The 24,462-nt window shown below is 37.6% G+C and overlaps 1 protein-coding gene across 1 annotated transcript in view; it reads left to right on the forward strand.

Moving 5' to 3' along the window:
• Neil3 (nei like DNA glycosylase 3) overlaps nt 1–19,778 on the forward strand; it is a 45,474-nt gene extending 25,696 nt beyond the window's left edge. The window contains exons 3-10 of the mRNA XM_005066686.4: nt 263–397; nt 1,287–1,500; nt 3,140–3,214; nt 4,597–4,763; nt 10,036–10,205; nt 11,623–12,043; nt 17,788–17,962; nt 19,067–19,778. Of these exons, the coding sequence (XP_005066743.1) occupies nt 263–397; nt 1,287–1,500; nt 3,140–3,214; nt 4,597–4,763; nt 10,036–10,205; nt 11,623–12,043; nt 17,788–17,962; nt 19,067–19,249 (1,540 nt within the window). The 3' untranslated portion in view covers nt 19,250–19,778. The remainder of the gene's footprint in view (nt 1–262; nt 398–1,286; nt 1,501–3,139; nt 3,215–4,596; nt 4,764–10,035; nt 10,206–11,622; nt 12,044–17,787; nt 17,963–19,066) is intronic.
• Nucleotides 19,779–24,462: the final 4,684 nt, after the last annotated feature.

Consider the following 24,462-nt stretch of genomic DNA (forward strand, 5'->3'; position numbering starts at 1 on the left):
TGGCTTTGTAAATGTAAGGATGCTAGACTGTTTTGTGAACAAAGATATTTTATCTGACTCACTCGGGAAAAGCGGGTATGTTCTTTGGGCTAAGAGTTGGGACCTTAAGATTTCTATAGGAAGTGATACTAGTAGCATTTTAGCTATCTTTCCCCCTCTTTAGAGGTAACTATCCTGCATAACATTAGCTTGCTTATAATTTTAAAAAAGCAAATTATGTTGTATACGTCTATTACTCAAAAATGGGCTGACTCTGTTTCAGGATTCATTTTGGGATGAAAGGTTTCATCTTGATTAACCCACATGAGGGTGAAAATAGAGGTGAGGTCTCCCCAACGTTCCAAGTGCAGCTCACCAGGGACTTGATCTGCTTCTTTGAGTCTTCAGTAGAACTCAGGTAAGGTTAAAAAAAAAGTAATTCTTAACTAAAAATAAATTTTAATATAAAATAAAAGATTCCAGAAAGGAGTAGGCCTTTGTTGTTGTTAGATAAGAGATGCTAAAATTGTAACACAGAGAATAAAAATTCATAGAGTAAGATTCTGAGAAAGGTACTTAGTACTTTAGCTGTAAAACAACATAGCTGGTATCTGCAGTTTGGTTTCGACATCACACGTTACTTAATAAAGACTTTATAATCAATAAGATGCTATTGTAAAGGAACCTTCAGATGTCATTATTAAGGTCATCACTGTTTGTAGGGTCCTCGTCCTCTCTTGCCTGTTGGCCACCAGGTCAAGAGGGGAAATGGGGGAGGGGGCGACACGATAGAAAGCTTTGACAGCCCATGTGCGTGAATGGAGACAGTCCTCCGGGACACGAATTTTTGTTTAATCAGTTCAACTTTATTTTAGAGTATAAGGAATATATAGGATTGGGGAACCTGGGGACAAACTAATTTGTGTAAAGTGGCATGCTCCTATCACAGGGTTAGTATGTGGCAGTAGGTTTCTGTAGCAGAGTTCCAGAGCACAAGTCTGTTTAGTAGAAGTCAGTGCCAAGAGTTAGAGACAGCTTTCAGATACCAGGCCCAGGGACACTCGCCAGATAAGGGCCCATATAGAGCAGGAAACCCTGCTGAGAGGGAGTTCCATATTGTCAAGTTTAGAGAAAAAAAAAAAAAACTGTTAGGCTTATGACAAACTGAGACCTCCAACCAGCCAGCAATGTCTTACAACAAATATGCCATAATGTATATTTGCTTGCATTTATATTGAAGCCCATTTGATGACTCTAATCTTACAAAGTCGACGTATGATTAATGTGTTGTATACTTCTTTCTATAGAAATTCAACGGAAAGCCAACAGAGAGTAAGGATGATGGAAGAATTGGATGTGTGTTCACCAAAGTTCAGCTTCTCAAGAGCAGAAAGTGAGGTTAGACAGCAGAAAGACCGGATGCTATGTGACGTGGTACTGGATCAGAGAGTGCTGCCTGGTGTGGGGAACATCATCAAAAATGAAGCTCTCTTTGACAGCGGCCTCCATCCGGCTGTTAAAGTAAAGTATAAGTATTGTCGAATTTGTTTCCCACTCGTTTTTAAATAGGGTAAGGATCCAAGGAGAAACAGAAATTCATGCTGTAGCAACATATTCTGTACATACTCCAGGCATCTTTTAGGTCTTGATTTTAAGTGTCAGCTTCTTGGGGTGGCCATCTCTGACTCCCTGTTAGAAATGTAGTGTCTCAATCCGTCCCCTCAGTAGTTCTTAGCTTGCTTTGATATTCTTTTCCCCATACCTTCTATTAGTTTTACTTTCAAAGATACTTTTCTCATGCCACTTACTGTTTAAAAAAACAAACAAACAACCCCCCCAAAAATATGTCTCCTCCAACTAGAATGTCACCTATAAGGAGGGCAAATGTGTTTTCTGCTGTGATGCTTCACTGAAATAGTGAAATACACAGTGTCTAGCTTTAGAGAGATCTTTGTGGAACATATGATTAAATTAATCAAGCTTAGCATTTGTATTTTCTCTTTTTTTTATGTTCAAAATTCAAACCAAAAATTGAGTTCTTGCCCGCAATTGGGAATAGACAATTCTCAGGTTGGGTTTCAAAAGTCATCGTCAAGGAAACAGAAGGATGACACACTTGACATATCTGAGAACTACCTGGGATCAGATCTCCAAAGAAATGCTCAGTTGGGTGTTCGCTCTCTAGGTACTATAGACAGTAATTACGCATTTGCTTTTTTTATATCTGACATAGTAAATATGTGCCCTACACTACATGCATGAATTCCCATGTTTAGTTGTGAATAATAGAAAAAACAAAAACTTTGTGTGAATAGTAAGGATGAAATTTGGGTAGCAGGGACTAAAGAATGAATGAGCAGAGAGCAAAAGAAACAAAATTCCTGTCCTTGTTACATTAGCTTAGATTGACATGAAGAGAAAAGCATTACACTTCTAGAGTGGGATACCAGGACAAGGAGTGGGGTTGGTGGTGTTGTTTGTTCTCCAACTGGAGAGACCTGAACTTTTATTTTTCTAGGAGACAGGATGAGTAGAAAGAGGATCCTTGAGAACAGTGATTGAGTACGGTTCTGAGAAGGGAGAGACTGGAATGGCAACATCCATGTATACATTTATTTCTATGGATTAAGTCGGCACATCAGGCTTTTACCCAGATTTGTTACTACGAACTAAATTCTAACTGTATCAACTATTTCTAAGTTGAACTTCTTATGTAAATTGTTTCACACAAGTCCACATATACCTCTTTAGTTTCAGCATATAATTTCTTTCTGATTTTGGGAAAATCCACATCATTAGTAATTAAAATTTAAAAGAAACCAGTTAATGATAATTTTGTCAGATTCTCCTTTTTTAACGCATAAAATATCTTAGTTCAGTCAGTGCAGCAATACTGAAATAGAATCGTGACAAAAGTGAGCTTTTGAAAATTCACTTAGGCTTCTATGGAGAATGTTTTCTAGAAGAGACCCAAGGGCATGGGAGATGGCTAGTTTAACATGTATGAGACCCTAGTTTTGATCCCCAATATTGGAGTTAGTTAGAGAGAGTGATAAAGAGAATGTGCATGAATTTTATAGCTATTGTTCTCTGTAAGAGAATGTTAGGTAGGCTTTGTTATAGTCATGCATAAATAATGAAATAATGTTTTCCCCTTAAGGTGAGTCAGCTATCAGAGGAGCAGACCCATCACCTTGTGAAGATGATCCGTGATTTCAGCATTCTCTTTTATAGGGTAAGAAAGAATACTTTCAACCACATGTTATGCCAGTAGATTCCTTTTTTGACTTCACCTGGGTGTTAAAGCTGCAGGTGGCCCTCTAGTGGTAAGATTCAGGGAGCAAGAGTGACATCTGAAGGGCACAATTAGTGTCTTAACATTTTAGGTCATAAGTCAATCTCAACTTGCCTCACTGTGAATGTATTTAGTTATGTTTACACCAAGCTAGATAACAATCACGTTAGTGCTTTAATTGAATTCTTGTTATAATCTAATATGAGATCATATTTCTGTGAGTACAACAAAAGCTCTTCTAAGGATGACATAAGTACTCATTAACATGTTAGTAAGTTGTATAGTGTTCATGTAGGCCTCAGTAAAAGTGCTTCATCTTTTAAACAATGGATGATAACTAAGCCTGTTTTACCATCACAATTCTAAATGTGTGTTTTTGCTGTGATCATAGAGAAATATATTATAATGGTCTTCATTAATTGACCTAAAATGTTAATGAACATCTTATAGTACATGACTACCTTCAGTAATAATGGCAATTTTACAATGATCTGTGCCCATTTATTCTTCCAGAGAAAAATGACTATAGAAAACAGTCCATTTGCCCACAGCAAATTGGGCATTTCACTCCCTTGCTTAAATTAATATGTGCTGTTTGTGTAGTTTCAGCCCATATATAGTCATATTTCAGAGGTTTTTTCTTTACATTTTCAAACTGCCAGTGAAAAACCAAAAATATTCTCTTTGTAGGTACTTTAAATACATGCGTATAGAATAAAACTATGGCAAAAAACCAAAATGACTTTTGAAACAAACTTATACTAAAGTAGAGCATATTGTCTGTTAGAATAGTATTTGAGTTTTTATTTTCTTTTCTAGCAAATCTTTAGAGTTCAAAAAAAAAGCCCTTTATCAGGCTAACAAAGAAAATGCTCTCGTTAAATTTTATCCCCTAAAAATAACTTTTTTGGCCGTTGAAACTGAGTGAGTAGCTTCCTTGTTCTAAAAGCAATCAGATTTGAAGCTAATCTAGCCCTTTTCTTACAACCATGTAATTATGTTTAATTAAGAAAGCCTTAAAAGCATAAAAGACATTTTAAAATATAGAACTTTTATATATCATTTAGATAAGAGGATAAAGCAGATAGCAGTTTGGAATACTAATAAGTTAGAACATAATGACTCAATTATTTCATACAAATCTTACTTGATAGATATTTCTAAATTTTGTCAATACCTTTTACTTTGATGAAAATGATTATATGGAACTAAGTACGGATTTTTGACATTTGCAGAGATGACTTAACTTCCTGAATGTATTTTGTCCTACACAGCAACAATCTTGCACATAATAAAATAATTTTATTTATTTTATTTTTTAGTGTCATAAAACAGGATCTGCCATTTCTAAACACTATAAGGTTTACAAGCGTCCTAACTGTGGTCAGTGCTGTTGCAAAATTACAGTGTGTCGCTTGGGGGAAAACAGCAGGATGACATATTTCTGTCCTCAGTGTCAGAAAGAAAACCCTCAGCATGTTCAACTATGGTAAGATAGCTAATTTAGATTTTCTCTCTGAATGGCTTATAATCAGAACAGGTAACTGAAGGACTGCCAGGCTACTGGTAGCATGTAGTTACCACAGAACAAAGAGATTGAAAACACGTATGGAAAATCATTGCAGAGAAATTGCTGAAAATAGTTGTCAGACCCAGAATCAACACACTAGTACCAGAATTATTTGTCTTAAAAGTTAATAAGAATCATAACAGGTCTACTTTGAAGAACGGCGCAAAACACTCAAAACCAAATAGAAGACCTTAAGTATATTTGTCTGTTGGATAATTGATCAGTGTTCTATGTTTGTCTAGAATCCATTGCGTCTTCCAGCTTTTGAGGTTGAAAGTTTTCCTTTTTTCTCTCAAGTAGACAGTAAATGATATTTCATCATATAATCAAGATATTTGCAATTCCAAAGGATTCAGAGGTGAGGTTTCAAGACTCATAGAGTTTCTGAAAGAGATTTAGATTTACATGTCCTAGGCTGTGTAATCCTTCTCCTCCATCCCACCTTAACCCTGTTTTTTATTAATATTTATTGTTTAATGATTCGTTATTATTTTTTTCATCCTGACTTCAGTTTCCCTTCTCTCCTTTCCTCCCAGTCCCGCCGTCTCCCCCATCCACCCCTCCTCCATTTCCATCTTGAAAAGGGCAGGCCTCCCATGGATATCGATGAGATATGGCACAACAAGTTACACTCCTCCTCACATATTAAGGCTGGTCAAGGCAACCCCGTATGACGAATAGGGTCCCCAAATAGGATCCGACTCCTGCAGAGGAGAGTCAGAGATAGCCCCTGTACCAAGTTACTCAACTATAACATATACATGCAAAGTGCCTAGGTCAGTCCCATGCAGGCTCCCTGGTTGTCAGTGAGCCCAGGTTAGTTGATACTGTAGGTTTTCTTGTAGTGTTCTTGACCCCTCTGGCTCCCTACAATCCTTCCTTCCTTCTCTTCCACAAGATTCCCCAAGTTCTGCCTAATGTTTGGCTGTGTCTCTACATGTGTTTCCACCAGTTGCTGGATGAAGCCTCTCTGATGACGGTTGGAGTATAGCGAAGTATCATTAGGCATCATTACACTGACATTGTTTTCCTCCAGTCGTGTGGTTATATCCTTGGTCTGTGTGCCATCCAGCCTCCGGGTCCCGGTGCCTTAGCCAGTGTCCTGGCTCACTCCTGTGGCATGGGTTTCAGGTTGGACCCGTCATTGGTTGGTCACCTCCACAATTTACCCCAGCATATCCTGCAGGCAAGACAAATGATAGGTCAAAGGGACATGACTAGGTTGGTGTAACAATCCGTCCCCAGGACATCTTGCCTGGTTAAAGGAGGCAGCCAGTTCAGGCTCCAAATTCCCTATTGCTAGGAGTCTTTGTTAGGGCCACTCTCGTTGGCTCCTCGAAGTTTCCACTGCACTAGGTTTGTAATTCCTCCCCCAAATGCCCCCCAACCCCCTTTCCAGTATTCTCCCCCTCGATCACTCTCTCCTGAACCCTCCTGTTCCCATCTATTTTCCCTTCCTGGGGAGATCCATATGTCCCCCTTAGAACCTACCTTGTTGCTTAGGTTCTCTGGGTGTATGAATTGTAGCCTGGTTATCCTTTAGTTTACAGCCAATATCCAATGTAAGTGAGTACATACCATGTTTGTCTTTTTGGGTTTGGTTACTTCACTCAGGATGATTTCCTTCTGGTTCCCATCCATTTGACTGTAGATTTCCTGATGTCATTGTTTTTAACAGCTGAGTAATACACCGTTATGTAAATGTACCACTTTTTTTTTTAATCCAGTCTTAGTTTGAGGGGCATCAAGATTGTCTTCCAGGTTCTGGCTGTTTTGAATAAAGCTGCTAGGAACATAGTTAAACAATTGTCCTTATGGTATGGTGGAGCATCCTTTGGGTATATGCCCGGGAGTGGTATAGCTGTGTCTTGAGGTACATAGACCATTCTACTTCATCCGACCCAATCTTGTTTTATATACGAGCTTTATGTTCAAGACCTTGGAGATTAATTCACACAAGGTAAATGTATGTGTAATTTTAAAGTTTGAAAATCAGTACTACTTACTCCATTTTTAAGATATTTGAGCATTTTTATATTAACTAAATTGTTTTAAACTCATTTCAAGATTTGGGGTTAGAGCTTGGTGGTAGCACACTCACCTAGCAAAACTTAGGTCTCATGTTCAATCCTTAGGTTCTACAGAACCCTGCAGAGGGCCGTGGGGGGGGGCAGACACAGGGTGGGATAGGAAAGGGGGGGCACAATTCAGGGTAGCTTAAAGAAGCCTGTGCACACCAAAGAGCAATGATCCAAATGGTTCTACACACACAAATCTCCCAACTCCATTAACTCTCATAAATGCTTCCCAAATTTTCTGATTTTTGTTGATCACATCCCATTTTAAATGCCTGTCTGATTTCTTATTGACCCTTAATATATAGTCAGTATAACCTTCATATATAGATATTGCTAACTCTTTTACAGTCTCATAGACTTTCATTTTATAATTTCTATGATGTATTATTTACTTTCTCATTATATGCAGGCTCTGGGAATGCAAGGCAGAGTATCACACAGCCCCTCAAAGTTCTCTTTAGTGAGGTGGGAAATGGGTGAAGGTCCTGTGAAGGGTTACATTTACTTTAGTGGCAAGTGATAGAGGCGGAAGCAGATCTATCATCTTTCGAAGTGTAGTGTGGACGGAAGTAGGGATTCATCACAAACACGTGGCCTAGTATTTCCGAGAAGGGAACTAGAATGTGTGGGAGACAGGGAGACTGTCATAGGTGAGTGTTCGGCTGTTTCACTGCGGTATAAGGACACATCCATATCTCTAACCATGTAGCCATGTAGACTAGGAAGTGCTTGTAATTTGTTGCAGGTTACTGAGAACTTAGTGCAATTTATGAGCAAGTTCCTACCGTGGTCCTCACCTGCCAGGAGGGTGGAACAATTTGAGGGCATTGGAAGACACGAAGAAACCCAATGGTGACTTAGTCGTGATTTCATAAACTTCTTTGGGGTAGAGAGATTAATTGCAGTTGCCATGTACAAGATACAGGCTAAAAGGGTCATACAGTCAAATGGTTATTGGGGTAGTTAGTAGGCTTAGCTGAAAAGCTATAGGAACCAGAGGCTCAGGACTGGAAACTATGAAGGTGATCAGATAACCAGTACTGTCACAGTGTGCCTCTAGCAGACAGCTGGTATTAATGCTTCTATCTCCCCTCCCCCCACTTGTCCACCTTACCCTGTTAAGCTCATATCAGAAGCTGCAGAAGATTAAGCTTAGGGTTTGCTGATCAACTGGGTATAAGTTGTAAGGACATGTGAGGATGAAGTCTAGAGTTTTGTCCTGTTCTGTTGAGAAAGTGCCGATACCTTCTACTAAAACAAAGTAGGGGAGTTACAGAGGAGAGCATCATGGATTCTTGTTTACACTAGTGTCACGTGGGTATTATGACAACTTACCACACTTTCAGTGTAAAGCAGGAGAAATTTGTTCACTCAAGTTGGGATGCCAAAGCTTGAGTAATTTCATCAGACTGAAATAAAGTGCTGACAAGTGTGTGTAACTTCTGATGGTCCAAGGGGATGATCCCCTCTTGCCTTTTTGAGCCTCTAGTGACTGCCAGCATTCCTTGACAGGTGGTTGTGTCACTGTAGTCTCTGCCTCTGCTTTAACAGTACTTTCTCCTATTCTGTGTACATCAAGTCTGCCTTTCCCCTCTTATAAGGACAGTTCTTCCACGTAAATATCTTTAATTTCAGCTGAAAAGACTGTTTATAAGTCAACATTGTCAGTTCTCTGACATTACGACCTGGTGTCTACCACTGCATGTTAAGTGTGAATTCTTGTTGCATATCCATGCAGAGACTGGGGAGAATTTATTACTGGGTGCTTAAGAATGGAGCAACAACAGTAAAAAGAGATCCAAAAGCCTGCAGATAAAATATTCTACATCCTCTTATGATTACAATAGGAGAAGATGACAATAATATAAAGCCTTGGACACACTCAGAATCTGAAGGTCATTTAAATTGTGTTCAACTGTGAATGAATGCAGCCTGCCACCTTTTGGAGTAAGTCATGGCCAGGAGTTAGGTCAGGGGAACAAATTCTGTGGCTGTAGAGTTCCCTCACATTTGAGATACTGAGTGTATGAAGTCAAGGTAAAGATAAAGGCATCATAATGAGATGTCTCTTTCTTTTACATTTCCTTGTGCTATTCATTATTTTACGAAACAAGCCTGGATGAAGGGCTGGTGTGTTTGAGTATACGGAGTAAGAAGTTACAAAAGTCAAGGCTTCCTTTGACACTCAGAGAAGCTATGCTCTAAAAAAAATTAAGCTGTGCAGGCTTTTCTGCAATAACTTTTGTTGGTGTTAACACTTGGAGTCAGTGGCACCGCCATGACACTGCTTAACTGCATGGGACCCGGGATAGGAACTGTATTAAAGCTTAAGAAGGGTACTTTCTTGTCACTCAGTTATGGCCAGTGAATTCCAGGTAGAGAATCAGGATTTTACATTCATCACTAAAAACCAGGTCTATCTTTGCTATTTATTTCTTAACCTAATAACTACTTATCTAAAAGTGGTAACTTCATGAACATAAAAAGGATTTGTGAGAATTAGCACATAGTTATCTTTTTTGAGCATTGCTAAGCAAATACTGTTGAAAAATCCAGAATTACTAGGATTTTCTTTTGTGGAACCATGAGGTCATGTAAACCATTTCTCATGTTATATTCTCTTCAGATTTTTGTTTTTGATGCTTTAGTATTACATTTTTCAGTTTTGTTTTGGGGATTATAGCATAATTACATCATTTCTTTGCTCCCTTGTACCTCCAACCTTCCTGTATACTGCCCCTTGCTCTCTTTCAAGTGCATGCCCTCTGTTTCATTTTTTCAATATTCTGTTTTTAGCATAACCTTTTGTCTGATTTAATTGAATAATATATTTCAGATTTGCTTTGGAAACTGCTTTTTTAAAATCTTTGCAAAATATTTCCTTCCAGTTAGGCAATGCTTTTGTTTTTTTTTTAATGATACTTTAATTCTCTATAAAAATTCTGAATTTAGTAGCATTCAGTTGGACTTAGGATATAGTTTTCATGTCTGCCAGTGATGACTTCTAAATAATAATAAACAGAGTTGGGGTACTAATGTTTCTACAGTAGTATCTAAACTATTCAGAATGTATAAGAATAAAGCGTTAAGAAAATAAATGATTTATTTTACAGCAAACTGCCCACAAGAAAGGCTGCAGTCAGCTGGACCTCTAGGAGAGAAGATTGCCTCTTGGACTCAGTGGCTCGGAAATGTGAAGAGCAGTGGTCCTGTGTGGTCTGTACCCTCATAAACAAACCCTCCGCTGAGGCCTGTGATGCTTGCTTGACCGCAAGGCCTGTTGGTAAGACTGACTTTTTATTCTAAGTTCATAAAATTTGTAAGAGGATTTGTTGTATAGGCAGGTGTATATTTTGCTCCACCTTGATATTCCGTAACCAACTAAAAGGCTTTCTTTCTCAGATGTCTAGGGGAATTGCCAGCTTTTTATGTAAACTAGGCTGATAGTCTGTTGAAAATATTAAAAAAAAAAAGATAGGGAGGGGAAACATGCTTTTCCTAAAACAGTGTGTGCCTTTGTATCTCAAACTCTGAGATGATCACATCTGTTCTCTACTGTTTCTAATGAATTATTCAATAAAGCTTTGTTTTATGCAGATTTCAGCAACTTTCCAGTTTGTTATTCCGTCCCAGTGTTTCATAAATTGAAAGGGAGGAATTCTGTAAGAATATCTTTGCAGGTGGAATTGAAAAACGCTGAGTTTTTTTCTCTTCTTTCTCCTTCCTAGCCCTTGTTATTAAAATCTTTACCCAGACAATTGTACTGATTTCATTGAAACCCTTGAAAATAACTCTTTAGAGCTCCCAATCGCATGCGTTCAGAGAATGTAAAACCTCAGAGGAAACCTGTGATTAAGAGCCATCTCACTGATGCGGCGCCCATTGTGTTCGCCAAGTGTTCTTTCTTTCCCCAATTAGACATGAGAAAGTTCCTTCTTGACTTAAGGACCCCTGCATTGTGTTAGCGGCTGTATTGTATTTTGTTCCCTGGGCCTGTGAGGCAGGCTTCACCCTTCCAACATCTTTGCTAAGAAGCAGGAGGGACTGTCCCTCCTTCAGTATCAGTCACCCAAAAGAGAAGCTTGAAAAACCAGCCTTAGTTTTCTACGTTTATTTCAGCATTCTGAAATGCCTGTATGTCTCGTCAATTATTTGTTGATGCTATGAATACATATCCATATATATGTATTATATTTACTATAACATATTATATATATGTATATAAAATAAAATATAGATCATATCATGATGCTGATTCTAAAATTCCAGGATATGTGTTGGAACATTCTCGTCAACATCAAGTGTCCATAATTATTCTTTACTATTCTTAAGTAAACTTTTCTTTTGGCCTATTAATCATATGAGTATTCCTGCCCATATGTTAGTCTCTAGCTGCAGAGCTGAGACCTTATGGGATACCATTCTTAACTGCCAGTGCTAATTGCACTGACAGCTGAATACTCTTTGGATATATAAACTTAAAAAAGTAAATACAAGTCTTTGGTAATACCATCTTTTAGTTCCTATAGGTTGTTGATATTTTATTTCCTAAGCAGAATATAGCTTGCTCTAACTTGTCCTCTTAGTAACATGGTTGTGCAGATTTGCTTAGTATAATAAGCTAAAATTTTGAATCAAGTCAAATAGTCGGTTTATTATATTTCTGGGAATGCTGCAGAATTATTTCTCTCTTTTTCCAGATTTGGTGCTCAAGAACAGAGAGAATAACATTGACGTTAGCAACTTAGTGAAGTACCCTTGTAATAACTTTGGGAATACACACACAGAAGTGAAGATCAACAGGAAAACTGTATTTGGAAGTACAACCCTTGTCTTGACTGATTTCAGTAATAAATTCAGAACTTTGGCCGCAAAGAAAAGCCCAAACCAGAACATCGGTGGGGGATTTCAAAACTTTCTTCCTACAGACATGTGTTTTAGTGATCTACAGCACCCCTCCAAAGAGGGAACAATCTACATAACTCAGCCATCCAACAGAGTAGACATATCGCCTACAGTTTGTGCCCAGTCTAAATTATTTAGTTCAACACATAAAAAATTGAAAACAACGCACACTTCAGAAGCAGACCCTAAACATTACAACCCTGGGCTCTCTAACAGGTATGATGTTTCTAAGTTTGGTCTTTACAGTATTGGCACTAAGTTCTTATTGTTACTGTTTTAAGTATTTTTAAGATCAGTAAGGCATTTGGATTGCATCAACTTCTAAGAAGGCAGAAAATCCACCCATTGCTAAGAAAGTTAAATTGCTATTAGTAAAATAAGCACTGAAAATTTGTTATAGTAATCTGTTCACTTTTCTTTCTCGAACTAATTGATGTTAGAAAAGGAACTAAATAGAACAGATTTTTCTGCAACTTCAACAAGTATTTTTTTTCAGCTTTTCCTGAATATAACTGTGTGTTCAATAGGACATATTGGGTAAATATCAGAAAATATGTAGAAAACTATTTAAACATAATCATAACAGTTATCTGTTAATACTTTATATGTAGATATGCCTTGGTTTCCAAGGTAGTTGTGTCCCAGTTAACCCGTCATAAGTTGAAAATGTATTACCTGTACCCAGCCTTAACATCAGTCTCACAATACATGACACTGTAAGGTCCCAGATGTCTCCCTCATGTCATGTGCCTGATTGGGAGTTAGAACTTGTCAATCATTGAGAGAAATTATTGATTAGCCTGCACGACCCTAGCCTGAGTAAAGACCAAAATTTGAGCTCTGCTTTTACTATATACCTGCTGCTGCTTCACCATGGAAAAGTCAAAGCATTGTGGGTAAGGTCATCTGCTGGGGCCCAAGCAAAGTTCGGGGGGAAACCATTATTCACAAAAGTTTAGTGTGTGTCCTCTATTTTAAAAAAGAGAAACCTGGGATATACTTGGTTGCATTTCTGTTAAAGAAAGCTGTTGTATCTTTAGCCACGTGGGATTTTTTTTCTATTTTAACCAAAAGTTTCCAAAGAGCGTCCATGCTGTTTTTGTATCAGAAATGAAAGTCACAATTCCTGTTAAGTACTACACGTAGCAGATGTGTTTTATGAAACTACATGTTCAGTAGAAGATCCCCAGCTGTGCTGGCCTGTATACCTCCCTATTGACAGCATTACTTCTCCTCACTTCCTATCCCAGCCCGTTAAGACATCTTTCCATAATTTTTCCCCAGATTGTTTTATCGTGAATCAGTTGCTATACTTATACATAGCATTTGAATTGTCAAAATCGCACTAATGTATTTGGGCCAGGGTGGTGTGTGGAGGTGAGAAGACAATTTTTGGGGTCCATTCTCTCCTTTCATACTCAGGCTGGCATCTAGACTGGCATTTAGCATCCTCCCCCACTGTGCCATCTCATTGACCTTTAAATGAAGACTAAATGATGCAAAAAATGTCCTTTCTTACCAATGGAAGACAGTTACCGCGCGCTGAGCCTGAAGTAATGTCGGGAATCCAGATTTGTCAATGTTCCTTTATCTGTGCTTTATTGATGGGAAGGTTCTACCATTGGGTAGTGGGATTTTGGACCACCTGGTAGAAACACCTAATCCAGATTCTGGCAATCCTTAAGACTTATTTCCTAATAATTCTCAGACAGTTTTTGCCCACTATATGTATTTATCTCTTAACTTCTCCTACCTCAAGATCTTCTGTCATGAGTTAATTCTGATGATTTTTCCAAATGTTTTGTTCATAATCATTTAATATTAGTGGTATAACTCCTGATTGAGATATATTAGAATTAAGTTATGAAGGCCTGAACTTTTAACTGACTAGCTAAATGCATCTTCTCCCTCTATCCCTAATTGGCGCCTCACAATACAAATCAGGAAGGAGCTAGCATCTGATTTAGGAGGCTGTCTAGTAGGAAAAATAGGTTTTGAGTAGTTTCTCTTCAGTGGTGTAACTGAAAAGAAGTGAAAGTGATTGCTGTAAAATAGTGTGTCATTCGTTATAACCAGATGCAATAACCTGGCGCATTTTTCTTTCAAGTAAAAATACAAAAACAAAAAACAGAACAACAACCACAACAACAAAAAAGCTACCAGACAATTTTATTAATGAATTAAGGATTAAAAAGTATAATGTAACCTTAAATTTAAATGATTTCTTTATAAGCTATTAACAGTAGAATCATACAATCATGCACAGTGCACAGCATTGCTCAGAAATGTTACAGTTGTGTGTATAAGTGTGCGTGTGTGTGTGTGTGTGTGTGTTGAATAGAAGAACATCAGGATGGAACTCCACCATCAATCAAGATCAACTAGCAGAATAAATGTCAAGTGATAAAATGAATTCACCCAGCAGCCCTTCTGCACCCAGCTACTTTACAAGGAATAAATTGCAAATTACTGTCATTTATTTCATTTTTCTCCTTGTCTGGCAGCTAGAGTGTTCATCTCATGGGCAAGATGCTTAGCAGAAGCTCACCACAAAACACTGTTAAAACAGGTGGTCCACTCAGAATTTACAACCAGTTTATTTTCTTTAATAATCATGGGGTAATTAATTTGACTTTTTGTTCCCTTAATTAGCCATCTCTTTGCCATGCCGTTGCATGTATGTTGACAAGGTTTATTTTTGGATTGGTCTCTAAATATACTTGAATGTTCTCCAGTCACTAGATGATAAATCAGATAATTGAACCAATTTTTAAGCAGTTGACAATAGCTTCTAAAAACCAGTTTTCAGTCTTTGATTCAATTACTGTAAACACAGAAAACATGGTGACACATTTTCAAAGAAAGCGTGTGTTGTAGCAGGAATATCGTGTAAAGGGTCGCATAGAAGTGCACTAGGACACCTTTAAAGTCATCCCCATTCCCATGTCTGCTCGCATCAGGGTTTGGAAGGTCTGTCTCTAATTTTTTGCATTTGTTTCTGCTTCATGTCCTGGAGTTTTCAGTTGCCTCACACATTTAAGTTGTGTTTACTTTAATCTTTGAAGTAATATTGGATTGTCAAATCTACATTCAGTTGGACAGATTGATTCAAAAAATACTTCTAAGCAGTGTTTTGTTATAAATAAATCGTTCCATCTATAAAACCAATAACATTTGAGTTAATGATTGATAATATAGGTTTTCCATCACAAGGATAGTGTCTATCTCTGATTTCTGTATTGGTAGTATCTTTATTTTTAGGGCACTAAGAATGGAAGCCATGTGTTTTGCACTTGCCAGGCAGCAACTTTATCATATTATTTTTTGAAAACTTGTTAAGCCTCAAGCATTGTCCGTGATCCTAATGATATTTACTCCAGGAAACTACAGCCAGCAAGGCCAGATTCAACAAACACCTGTGTGTGTAATGATTCTTTTCCATTTGTTTAGTTATTTTTGTACTAGAGAAACAACAGAATTGAGCAGTTGTCACAGAGAACCAAGCTTAAAATACATGTCTGAAACGGGTTTGCCAAATCCTGGTCTACTACGTTGCCATGCCATTTATTAATCAATATTCAAATGATGAGTCTCATCACCGCACTAAGTTCAGCTGTTCTTTATGCTAAATTTACCTAGGAAAATGCTCGGCTCCACTTTCAGAAGTATTTAAATAATGATTGAAACAAAGAGGAACCAAGATATCCTCGATTAAGCAGAACACTTAATTAGCCCAGATAATGTTTTCTATCATAAACTAGAGGTTGGTTTGTGCATATTTAGAGTTGATGTGATCGCAGGTGGTGCGAGCGGCTTGGTTACATTAACTCTGCACTTTACAACTTAATGTGCAGATGAATCACCTGGGAGTCTTGTTAGCAAGCAGATGCTGAATCCAAAGGGATGGGGAGGAGGGGAGAGTAGTTCAGTGTGTCTGAGGAGCCCCTGGGTGATCCTAATGATGCTAGTTAGTGGAACATATTCTGGGTACCAAGATAGAAGGATACACAACCAGCTTTATGCCAGAGAAGATACAGAATGGAAGACAAAATGAAGACGAGGCAAGGGCCGGAGCTTCTTGAGTCATATCCCCTACTTCTGAACCTCAGAAAAGCTTCCATAGGAAAAAATCGAAATCTCCTTAGGTCTGTGAAATTTTGGGTTAAAACGTAAGGCAAGTGAATTAGATTGTGCTGAATTAAATGCTATCAAGGCAGTCCTTTAAAAATCATGCGTAGAGCTGTTTTATTATTGTTCTTCTGTTTTGGTGCTGTATCTAAAATCCCTCTCACAGTAGGTGATAAGCATCACCAAGCTCCATGTTTAAGCCCTTTCTTATTTCCTTAAGACGGGCTCTTGCTAAACTGACCTGGCTGGCTTTGAACAAACAAACCTATTATCTCATTCTCTTGAGAAGCTGGAATTAGAAGCCTGAACCACCAGGGCCATCAAAGTACATAAAAACTGTGTATTTATGTGTGCATATTTTAATAAGCACCTTTCCATTTATGTCTATTAATACCCTTAACCTCATTTTCTTTTTCCCTTAAATTTAATACTATTTATGATACCACTTCTCTATTTGGTGTGAGCCATCATTTTAAGACATTACTGTCACCTACCAGCCAATCTGAAGAAAGAAATAATAAAATAGTGACTGGTAAAATATTTAACAATGATACTAGTTACTGCTATTTAATACTGACAAAATATTTAATGATAGTAATATTTAATGATAATGCTATCCCCAGTGATGCCTCTAGCTACTTTCATGTTACACATAGCTGTTATATGAACAATTTCAAAACCGCGCTTAGATTGCTTAAGGTCTACGCGATCAGATATTTTTAAAGCAATATGTTTAATCACATCTTTTATAAAGTAAACAATTATATCCCCTGAACATATCAGTTTGATATGCTGCTTGAAGCATTATTATTGAAACAAATATTGCAAAATTTAGTCTGGGAAGCCATGAGAAAAGGAAAATACTCCTGATTTGTAGGTATTTAAGACAATTATTGTTGTCCTTAGAAATTTCCCACAGTCTGAAAAGCAGACTATTTTACTAGGGATATTATGAAGAGGTTCTGGTCTTGTTTTTCTTGGTGCTGGGGATCCAACCCACTTTGCACATGCTAAATACATCATCCACAACTTAGGTAAATTCCCATTGTCTTTTGTTGCCATGAACACTTATTCCGTACTAGTCACTATATATGTGTTACAATATACAAGATATAGAAAATTAAAAGCTATTAAATGAAACTTTTTTTTTCCAAGAAGAAATTGCATATACAGCTGAAGGACAAGCTCACCCCCTAGTCTTTATTCACTGCGTGCAGGGATGACCTCCAAACATTCTGGGTTTTAACTGTAGAGAGATGAAAGTCCCCTCTGCTAAGCTTTGAAAATGCGCATGTCTGCTCTTCCTCCCTGCCTGTTTCTTACTAAAATGTTGTTGTGACTAAATAGTAACCTTGACCAAAGAAAGGCACAGGAAATTGTTTTCAAGTAGACGAATGATGGTCAAAAGATGGCCTCCTCAGTGCACTGAGAGTTTCCGCAGATGAGAAAATAATTAGAGATGATTGTAACCCTGTTTGTTTTGTGAGATGGGGGTCCATATAGACTTGAGAATATCTTAGAGTAAACAGAAGTGAGTGAATATGATATAATATATGGTAAGGGGAAAACTGAATATCAGAAGTGAAAATTTAAGAATGTCTAATATGCCACATGTAAATTCACCCTTTCTTACCCAGACATTTAAGGTTTGTGCCTTTGACACATAGTGACTTTAGAAATTGACTAGAATTGCCCAAAGAATCAAAAAATTAAGGGGTATAGTACCTTAAGTTGCCTTTTATGTGTGTAAAACTAAATGAATGGGGCAAGGTGGTATGAGAGACCCTTTTTGTGCTGCTAGGCAACCATTATTGTGTGACCTGCCCTTACAGTGAACTCCAGACCAATACAGCGAATGGTCCTCGCTCTGTGAATGCTGGCAGTCCCCGGTGCAAGAAGCATGGCCGCCGTTGTGTTCTCCGCGTTGTGAGGAAGGATGGAGAAAACAAGGGGAGACAGTTTTATGCCTGTCCTCTACCCAGAGAAGCCCAATGTGGATTTTTTGAAGTATGTGTAAAATTTTCTATGCTAGCTGTACTTCAAGTGAATTTTGGTTATTGTAATGGACAAATATCAGTGCTTGCAGCTTTACTTATACATTTATCTGTCATCTATCTATCTATCTATCTATCTATCTATCTACTTATTTAAGACAGGAACATCCCAAGTTCTAGGATTGCAGTTACACGCCACCATTTTAAATGGCTTTACCTTTCCATTTAAAATGGCCATATTAGTATTCATTAACATGGATGTTAAATAACTTAACAATATGACGAGGTTTAGCAAGTAGTATTAGTGATGGAATAACTATTGCATGAATGAAGAGTTTCATATTTGTAATCACAAGTGTGTCAGTGCTGCTCTTGGTTCGTAATAATAGGCAGCAAAGTACTGAGGCCAGATGTGGTGATTCACGTCTATATTCCAAGAATTGGGCAAAAAAAAAAAATGAGAAATAAAATGTCTCTCTCCGGTGCGCAAACTTTCTTAAGGATATTCCCAAGTTAAATTCAATGATTGTGGGTCTTACACCTAAGATATGCTTGTATCATATTAGACTCATAGATTTCCTTAAGAACCATTTTAACTGTAATGGGAAAATGGTGTTAGTAATTTTATACTGCTAATACTATCACAGCCTCTTTCATTCCTCTCTTGAGATCAAACACCAAGAGTAGAGTGGCTTTTGCTTAATTTAGTATGGTCAAGTATTTTCTGGGGTCTTCCTTTTTCTAGGATACTAATGGAATATAGTGTTAAGAAATATTCAATAATATTTTAACTGGAATGGACATATAGCCAGGTCACTGGTAATAGCTTAGTATCAAGATTCTGTTAGTTCTCACTTATTCTGAATAAAGGGAGGGACTTTATATGCCTTTAGATAACGTGAAGTTTGGAATTAGAACAATTTAGTGTGTGATTCAAGCAAATTCTTCTTATAAAATATAACTTTTAAAATGCAACAACTAATAGTTTACATCTGTTTCACAATGTCACATTAATAGTCACAGCAGTGAAATGAGTATCAAATCAAATGAAGCTAGTATTGTCTGTTCACTTCGTAACTTCATGTATTCCTTATATCCCGTCTTCTTCCTCCCTTAGTGGGCAGACTTATCCTTCCCATTGTGCAGACATGGCAAGCGCTCCATTATGAGAACTGTGCTGAAGATTGGACCTAATAATGGGAAGAATTTTTTTGTATGTCCTTTGGAGAAAGAAAAGCAGTGTAACTTTTTCCAGTGGGCAGAAAGTGGACCAGGAATGGAAATTATCCCAGGATGCTAATATTTTTGCTTTTTAAAGAATGTCTGGCATATGAACTCATCAAACTCACAATATTCAGTCCCCTTTGTTTAGTGGAAAGCGCATAGAATACCTGTGGTACATATATTTTAAGATACTGTCATATTTGAGAAGTACTCTTTGTTTAAATGTGTCACCTTCCCATTTCTTTTGTCATAATGAACACACTATACTTCACCAGGTGGACAGCACATTTCCTTTAAAGGGTATATTTAATAACAATAAAGTATTCTTAGTTTGGTTTTGGTTTCTCATAACTTCTTTGGTGAGCAGTAATTTATTTGTTTTTAGTAGATTATGGAATACATAGCATTATAAGATACTCATTGCTATATGAAGTTCCTGTTAGATGCTAGAGTGTTTTCATAGAATTATGGGATCCAAACTAATATGACACTTCGGACAGAAGTCAGAAGTCACATGCAGAAGGAGATGTGGATCGATGTTTTCCTAATCTTGATTCTAATGTCCTTTGCTACCTTAAAAAGTAAACACATTTCCAAATCCTAAAGTATTACTCTAATGATTATCTGAAGTATGTGTGCGTTGTGTGTGTGTGTGTGTGTGTGTGTGTGTGTGTGTGTGTGTGTGTGTGTGTGAGTGTATGTAGGAGAGAGAGAGAGAGAGAAGTGTCAAGCTGGTGATAAAACCCAGATTCTTGCTCATGGATTCTAGCATAGACCTTCATTCTTTTGTTATTATTTTATTTTTAGTTTTGTTTCAGCAATCCTTCTTGTGTTTTCCTGTAAAGATAGACCAACTAACTGTGTATTTCTCAAGGGGAAAAAAACCTCTATCAATCTTAAGGTATTTTTGCATGTTTGTAGAAAAAAATCCTTTCAGAGAAGGGTCAGTGTATTTTTTTACACGGGCAGCAAACCCTTTCTAGTCTCCCATTAAGTTGTCCATGCAGAACTATGGAAGTTAATAACACATGAAATGATTGCCAACAACATATCACATTCACTGTCTTTTATGTGTTAACTCTATACTGAAAAGGCAAAGTTGGGAACAACCGAAGATCAATGATCATTACCCCAAGAGCTCAATGAGGCAACAAATCTGTGTGACAAACCAGGAACTCAACTGGACAACTGATACTCTCAGCTGACTTGACATTAAGTAGAGAGTATGTGCCAGTAATGAAAGAAAAAGCAAATGGTGTGCAGCAGAGAGAAAAAGGCCACCACCAAAATACTTCCATAATGTCCCATGGTTAAATCGTGCCACTGAAATAAGGAAGTACAAGGAAAATATAACCACAATTAGATTGTTACAATAAACATAGATCCTTATCTAGTAGGAAGTGTGTAGGGTCTACATAGGAGAATTTTACTGAGGAACACAACTCAGTTGGGTAGATGAAAGTCACTCTTACTTAGCAAGGCTAAATACTTAAAATATACCCTTATTATTCCTATCTAAAGTTTGAATTTTAACAAAATTCCCCAGCTCTGAGTAGCTGACCCTCTTGCAGATAACTGGATCCTGGATAAATTCATAGTACATGATGGTATAATGGAGAAGATAGATTTGTAAGAGGACATCACTTAAGATGAGTTCCCATTTCCTACAGCTTTTACCCCCACCCCAGCTCCAGAGCAGAACAAAATCATAGGATGGCTATAGAAACCCCAGTTCATTCAGCTGTGGCTACCAGAGCCACCAGAAAGTAAAGGCCGTTTCTGAAAGGAGATACTCGGAGAGGGAGAACCAAAAGCTCTGTCTTTAAATTCTACCTAAGTCTTCACATATACCTATACCATCCTAGACCATAGAGTTCATAATGATGAAAGAAATGAAGCAAAAGCTAGTTGATGTTGAAGGTTAAAAGTAAAGTGGGGATGGAGAAGAAAGGGGATGGTTGAGCCCAAACTGAGATGGTAAGCCTCAAGGGAGCCCACTTCTTCATAAGCTAAGTAAAGAATTTTAAGGAGTATGTACAGCAGTATTCTTCATGGGTGAACAATGCTGATCTCAAAAGACATGAGTTTCTAAGTGTAAATTTTAGTAGGAGATATGGGATGCCTCCTTTTGAATTATTGCTCAAGGAGGTCCAATAGGCTCCCAGAACAATACAGAACGTTGCCATTGCTCTTGGTTGCCCACCGTAACTAGATGGTGAGATGCTATCACTTTTAGATATTTTGGTTGAAGGAGTTCAAGAACCAACTGGAAGCAAACAGGATACTCCTGGTGATGGGAGGTTCTATGCAGGCTTGTGGAGTCGGGAAGAAGTGTCATCCGTGGTCTTATCTACTTCTGTGACCTGCCAGATCAGATATGCTAGTGGTACAATATTGGCAAGAAGGTTATGGATATAACTGATCACTTTCTGATTAGATTTAAGGTGTGTTCCACAGGAGATAACTCATGCTTCGTACTATAATCCTAGTCAAAATTCTATGGCTTCAGAGATCATAGGGCCTAGTTGGGAACCTACTATTATTGTTTTGCTAGATAGTCATGTTGTCAACCTGTCTTCTAAATATTTATGTTTATAAGTGCTGCTCTTTGCCTTGATAAGAGAAGCTTATTTTTTCAGTAGGCAATAGTTAACACAGAAGTTCATAACTGGTCAAAATGCTGAGAATTCATAAATAATAGACTTCTGTATCAACTCCCGATGCCTTTAATGCTCAAGGAACACATTGAAGAGAGGGCAAAAAGAATTGAAGAGTGCAGCTATCTTCTGGATATCAATGATCTCACAGTACCTGTGGTTGTCTGTACATGACCTGCACAAAATCAAGCAGGTCAAAGCTCCATCATAGATGAGGGACAGATTCTCATGAGGCACCACTCCTAGCTGAAAAGATACTGAAAGTGGGTAACAATTTTCTTTGGGAACATGACCGCTGGTGGATTGGCTGTGCTTCAACGGATGGCCCCACACTCATACACATATGGGTGATGATAATTGGAATAGGTGGGGTATTAAAACAACCAAACAAACATGAAGTTAGGAGGTTGACATGTTAATGAAGTCTGAGGATAGTTGGATAGGGAGATTGGGGGTATATATGTTTAAAATAGATTACATACATGTATGAAATGCTCAAAAAATAAATTAAAATACAATATATGCATATACATGTGTATATATAATTTAAAATCTGAACCACTAGCCAAGACAGTTTGGAGTTAAATCTCACCAAATGAACTCCCTGCTGAGAAGAAAACGTCAACACTGTTTAGAGACAGAGAATCCAGAGCCTCCACTGCATCATATTCACAGTATATATGGTGTAATGCACAGGAAGCTATCAGATGAAAAGCCAGGATCAGTATCCATTTCAGAGAAAAACCAATCAGGGCCAACTCCAATAGGATCCAGTTATTAGACATTTCTAAAAAGGATGTTAAACCTGTCATAGTAACTATGGTTGTGAATTGTAAGGAAGAAACTATACATGATGGGAACTCAAATCTTGAAGTAATTTAGACAAGCAATGGATTTTACAAAGCAGACTCAGGGCATGGCTGCTGGGTCCCAGAGCCTGTGTGTGATAGTCTTTCAGTTTAACTTTTGGAAGAAGCTGTGTAGTTTTCTGGTGTTCACCTCCTTGGGTTTGACTGTTTCCTGGTATTACAAGACCATATCATCACAAATACAAGGTATTTCAATGACAGATGAAGAAATAAGAAACGAAAAGCATAAAATACGAAGAAGAAAATAACTTTAAGAGCCATTATTTATTGAATTTTTACTGAGCACAGTTGTCTTCTCAAGCACTTTCTATGGGTTATTTCACTCAATCCTCTTGCCCACTCTGTAAAATAGATTTTGCATTTGTTGCTTTCGACATTGTCAGTAGTTTTCCAAGTCTATGAAACGAAGCCTTGTGTAAATTAAGTAGGACAATATGTTTCATTAAGTCATGGCTTAAATGAAGTTTACAAAGTATTAAAGCTCATACTCTTAAACAATGTATTCTTTTTACCCCCTGTTAAACAAAATGGCACTACCAAGAAATGCATGTTTTATTATAGAATTATAGATGATGTGAAAGTAAAATGAAAGGAACATACGAATGATAATAATTGCTAATAATAGAATGAGATATGGTGGGTTTTCTTCTATAAAATTTATAAGATGTGTTACTTTTTCATGATTTAAAAAATTTGTTATTTTAATTTCTGTTTTCTTCAGAAAATATTTTCATATACTTTTCTAAAGCTTTTTGTTAAATTGTAACAATTTACACATATTAAAGGTATTAATTAAGGCATGATTAAGGAACTTCTTATTCAGGACGCTAAAAATAACTGCAGAAGCAGGGTGTGGTGGTGTGTGCCTCTAATCTCAGCACTTGGGAGACAGAGGTAGATGGAACAGCCCCATATACATAGCAAGTTCCATGCCAGTCAAGGCCACATGATAAGACACTGTCCACCTCCCCAAAAGGTAAATACAATTTTTAATACAAACAGTAGAGACACTATAATGATTGAGTGCTGATCTCTTCATAGCAAAGGGGAATTTATCGCTTCAGAGAAGTGTGGGAAACAATGGATGGAGGATTACTAAGAAGAAGCATCCATAATAAAACATTCAGCTAAATCAGTCTTAACAAGATTCTATTTTTGTTTTCCTCAATATATGTTTTTATTTAAATTAGAAATATGAATGCTTCACATGTCAATCCCAGCTCCCTCTCCCACCCCTCCTCCCTTGTCCCTCCACCAGCGCCCCTCCAGACCCCCACCCAATCCCCATATCATTCCTCATGAAGGGTGAGGCCTTTCTTGGGGGGATCTCCAGAGTCTGTCATTTCATCCAGGGCAGGACCTAGACCTTTCCCCATGTGTCCAGGCTGAGAGAGCATCCCTCCGTGTGGAATGGGCTCGCAAAGACAAGCCAGGGTGATCAAACAACATCTGGGACTTGGTAGATAATGGGGAGCCTGTCCAAATATGGAACATGAGGCAATTCTGAAAATCTGACAGAATCTTTGACAAGACAGAGTTTTATAAGGAATTCATAGAAAGGCACAGTGGGTTCAGATCCCTGGCTGATTTTTGGCCCAGTAAAATGACTTTGTCATCTCTTACCAATATTTGCAAAACTGGTATAGAATGGTAATAGATTTTATAAAACATAAAATCTTTTCTCTTTGTATATCTTTGCAGTACCTCATATTCGGGGAAGTGGAGGTTAATACCATAACTGACTCTTTATCCTTCTGACTGTT

Source organism: Mesocricetus auratus, unplaced genomic scaffold (genome assembly GCF_017639785.1).
Source record: "Mesocricetus auratus isolate SY011 unplaced genomic scaffold, BCM_Maur_2.0 Super-Scaffold_100026, whole genome shotgun sequence".
NCBI classification, from domain to species: domain Eukaryota; kingdom Metazoa; phylum Chordata; class Mammalia; order Rodentia; family Cricetidae; genus Mesocricetus; species Mesocricetus auratus.